The 5007-nt window shown below is 38.8% G+C and overlaps 1 protein-coding gene across 1 annotated transcript in view; it reads left to right on the forward strand.

The window, feature by feature from the left end:
* The window catches only part of LOC115229268 (ADAMTS-like protein 2), a gene marked incomplete at both ends in the record, with an annotated part of 28336 nt that extends 23893 nt beyond the window's left edge, over positions 1–4443 (forward strand). Inside the window, one exon of the mRNA XM_029799647.1 lies at positions 4323–4443. Within this exon, the coding sequence (XP_029655507.1) occupies positions 4323–4443 (121 nt within the window). The remainder of the gene's footprint in view (positions 1–4322) is intronic.
* Positions 4444–5007: the final 564 nt, after the last annotated feature.

Below are 5007 nucleotides of genomic sequence, written 5' to 3' on the forward strand. Positions count from 1 at the left end.
TTCTCATACTATTTCTGAACCGACACCGCTCTACTTTTGCCTTCATTAATACTAAACCGAGGAGGATTAAACATAAGACAAATATTACAGGGGATAACATATATGTACGTACCTACCTCTACATGTACATATACACGCATATATGAGTACAGGACACCAAAAGGACGTCGAACACAATGAGAAACGAAAACATAGACACAAACCAAAGGAACTGGACATTTATTTAAAAACAGCAAAAATAAAAAGGAAAAAAAAGAGTACAGGACAATTAACACAAAGAAAAAAAACCCTTCTTCAGTCGCTAAAGGTTTCATCTACTCTACGTTTCGAAAAATTCTTCTCTTGATATTAACTTTCCCTAAGGCTGTGTCATTTGAGCAGAGATCTACTTTCCATTTCTTAATGGTAAAGTTAATTACTTCTCTTCTGTTGTCTACAATCCTGAATAAACTAAAATATTCACTAATCCATGAGCGTGGAATCATGTCGTAGGCTTCCTTATAATCTATCCACGCTATTGTTAAATTTTTTTCTTCTAGATTTTACTTCATTTAGAACTGCTTTGTCTCTGTATAATAGATTGTGCGTTCCTCTAGACCTCTTCCTGCAACCTTTGTGTTCTTCTGGAAGTAAATTCTGGTTGTCAAGGTGCTCGTAAATTCTTTCTGAGAGCATTCTTATTAAAAGTTTCTCCACCAATGGTAAGCAGGTGATTGGTCTATAAATACCAGCTGTATTTCCCGTTCTTTTGTCTTTCACAATGAGTCATCATCATCATTGTTCGACCGTGGTCGAGACAATGGAATTTACCATGCTACGCCAGACTTCACGGTTCATCATGGCATTATGGAGGTCCTGTTGCTGGATGCCTGTATCCCTGGAGATTACATCAGGGTAGGAGAGTGTGCGCCCTCTGGTATTGCGAGTAGATGGCTTCCAGAGGAGAAGAGTAGAAATGACTTCTTTTTCAGCTCTACAACACAATGAGTACTGTTCTACCTTTAGTCATCCAATCAGATATGGTTGATCAGAAGACCTCTTCACGCTGCTACACCTTCGCCTTGAGCGGTCACAGCGCCGGTGCCACAGACTTGTGATTAGCATGCCATAGGAAAGAATTGCAAGACCGATTCCTCAAGCCGAGCCAACCGGTTGGAGATATAGAGGTAGACCAAGAACGAAATGGTTAGATAGTCACCATAGTCTCTATTGGTTACGCTTGGAAATCCAGTGAAAAAGTCGATTGACAATTGCTTTTGATGCGACCCTATGAAGGTGGAGCCTGAAGTCTCTCTGCTCCAGAGTTTCTGAGGAACAGTGGGCGAAGAAGCAGAAGGGACTCATTCTTTTTAGGAGAAAATCTTTTAATAATTCAAAGAAATCTTCTCTGTATCTATTTAATGATACAAGCTCCAAATAAATCAATAATTTTTCTATTATTAACGCACATTCCACGACTTTGTGTCATCATAGACTAGAATTGCTTTTTGTAATGTTTCAAAATTTTTAAAGAACGTGCGTGGGATAGCTTCATATGAGATTGCTTCTTGCGTCAACGAAATTAAATAGTTTCCTATTGTTAAAGTAGACATTCCGAGGTTTTTGTTTCCTATATGCATTATAAAGTTCGCTTGATTAAATTCTTTGCTTAAGAAACGGTAAAACTCGAAAGAAAGAAATTCGGCTTAAAAATGATTTTATTTTTTACTACACGAAGTGTGTGTGGGTGTGCGTGTATGTACATATACATATGTGTGTATGTTTATATACATATGTGTGTATGTTTATATACATATGTGTATGAGTGTGAATGAGTAGTTAACAGGGAAAGCAACGGTTGTCAAAGGGGGAAGCAAGTAAAGGATGGAGTAGGGATGTTGGGAAAATACACATTTTTAATGCAGAATTTAAGGGAGCTGGTTGAAAAGGTACCCCATGTGTCGTGAATGGAAGAAGCCTGATCTGCAATATCTGCCGATGCATATGCTTAATGGTGTAGGGAATGATTTCTGCAGCAGGTTTTGGGCCTTTGACTGGGATCCATGGTAACGTGAATACAGCCATATACAAAAACATCGTTCAACAGCATGTTGTGGCAGCTATAAGTGGAGGCGCAATGGCCCAGTGGTTAGGGCAGCCGACTCGCGGTCGTAGGATCGCGGTTTCGATTTCCAGACCGGGCGTTGTGAGTGTTTATTGAGCGAAAACACCTAAAGCTCCACGACGCTCCGGCAGGGGATGGTGGTGATCCCTGCTGTACTCTTTCACCACAACTTTCTCTCACTCTTACTTCCTGTTTCTGTTGTACCTGTATTTCAAAGGGCCGGCCTTGTCACTCTCTGTGTCACGCTGAATATACCCGAGAACTACGTTAAGGGTGCACGTGTCTGTGGAGTGCTCAGCCACTTACACGTTAATTTCACGAGCAGGCTGTTCCGTTGATCGGATCAACCGGAACCCTCATCGTCGTAACCGACGGAGTGCTTCAAGATAAGGTCACCTCCAACTCGTCAGCCAATCTTTACGCAGGATAATCCTTCTTGTCACAGTGCTTAAATAGTTAAGGACGTTACTGTGATGCCTTAATCTCATTCAAAAATTATGGAAGATACTTGGCGATAAGATCAGAGAGCACCGACTTGCGAATGTTTCGATTTTGTAGGAAAAACCCCAGGAAGAACGGAATAGAATTACATCAGAACGATGTGAGAAATTGGTCAAATCCTGTGAATGGAGATGTGCTGAAGTCTGAAAAATAAAGGAATATACCCAGCTTATTAAAAAATTAATGGGGATTGTAGAAATATCTGGCACAAAGGTGGTGCTCCAGCATGACCGCAGTCAAATGACTGAAACAAATAAAAGAATAAAAGAACTATATGCCTTTGTCTTTATTGTGTTTGGAACATGAAATCCTAATGGGAGTCTTTAATTTAGATCACTTTAACCCTTTAGTTACCATACTTCTGCTGCGATATATTCTTTCTTTTATTCTTTTACTTGTTTCAGTCATTTGACTGCGGCCATGCTGGAGCACCGCCTTTAATCGAAGAAACTCGACCCCGGGACTTATTTTTTTTTTGTAAGCCCAGTACTTATTCTATCGGTCTCTTTTGCCGAACCGCTAAGTAACGGGGACATAAACACACCAGCATCGGTTGTCAAGCAATGCTAGGGGGACAAACACAGACACATAAACACACACACGCATATATATACATATATACGACGGGCTTCTTTCAGTTTCCGTCTACCAAATCCACTCAAAAGGCTTTGGTCGGCCCGAGGCTATAGTAGAAGACACTTGCCCAAGGTGCCACGCAGTGGGACTGAACCCGGAACCATGTGGTTGGTAGACAAGCTACTTACCACACAGCCACTTCTGCGCCTATATATACTGTCTTTGTTCTAATTAATTTGCAAAACAATGAAGAATTTGGACATAAATCAACATTAGGTTCTAGGGACGGTTGCAATTCAGACCATTTTAGCCCTTTAGTTACCATATTTCTACTGAAACACACTGCAGTTATCGCAATTAATTAAAAAAAAAATAATGATGAATATAGCAAACTAACATTTTCATTATAGTGTTTGGAACATAAACCAACATCAAATTCTAATGGAAGGATTTAGTTTAGATCACTTTAATTCTGCAGTTCTCTTTCTCTTTCTCTTTTACTTGTTTCAGTCATTTGACAGCGGCCAAGCTGGAGCACTGCCTTTAGTACTTATTCTATCGGTCTCTTTTGCCGAACTGCTAAGTAACAGGGACGTAAACACACCAGCATCGGTTGTCAAGCAATGCTAGGGGGACAAACACAGACACACAAACACATACACACACACACACACACACACACACACACATATATATATATATATATATATATATACGACAGGCTTCTTTCAGTTTCCGTCAACCAAATCCACTCACAACGCATTGGTCGGCCCGGGGCTATAGCAGAAGACACTTGCCACGCAAGAAGACACTTGCCCAAGATGCCACGCAGTGGGACTGAACCCGGAACCATGTGGTTGGTTAGCAAGCTACTTACCACACAGCCACTCCTGCGTTGTTGAAATTTACTTTGAAAATAATAAGTTTAGTTCGATAGCTTTGTCGCTATTAAGCCCGAAACATGAATAAAAATGAAATCAAAATGGTAGGTTTTAAGTTAGACCCTTTTAAAGCAAGAATTTTGTGTTATAGAACAAAGTATCATACCAGGCGAGTTGATATCGAAAGGGTTAGATGATTTTTTGCCAGCTTTGTTGTTATTTTTCATCAATAAAATATATTCTGCCTCTGTTATTTACAGCCACTTGGATGCGACAACGTGTTGTTTTCCTCAGCCGTTCCCGATATGTGTGGTGTTTGTGCCGGTGACAATTCCACCTGTTACCATAAACATGGCGTCATCAAAAAGAACCTGACGAGAGGTAAAGTCCGTGCGATATTTCTTTGACGATATCTATCTATCTATCTATCTATCTATCTATCTATCTATCTATCATCTATCTATCTATCTATCTATCTATCTATCTATCTATCTATCTATCTGTGTATCTATCTGTGTATCTATCTATCTATCTATCTATCTATCTATTTATCTATCTATCTATCTATCTATCTATCAATATATATATATATATATTATATATATATATATATATATATATATATATATATATACACATACATATATATATATACACATGTGTGTGTGTGTATGTGTTCCATGCATATTTTTGTCATTCGTTTATTTCTCTTTCTATCCTCCTGCTGATGAAGGATTAGCGTCCGAAGCTTCAATACGCTTTCTTTTCTCTTCTTTTCAGCGTGATACTAATGCAATATTTGTTTTAAAAGTGTCCCGTCCATTCATCTTTTTGTGCTCATTGTTTATAAATGTTTATATGCATACTTACACACTTACACAAGTATACACACAGTAATATAAATCATACCATATAGAAAAAAAACTAAAGATACGATAAAACATT

Source organism: Octopus sinensis, unplaced genomic scaffold (genome assembly GCF_006345805.1).
Source record: "Octopus sinensis unplaced genomic scaffold, ASM634580v1 Contig12252, whole genome shotgun sequence".
In the NCBI taxonomy this organism is placed as follows: domain Eukaryota; kingdom Metazoa; phylum Mollusca; class Cephalopoda; order Octopoda; family Octopodidae; genus Octopus; species Octopus sinensis.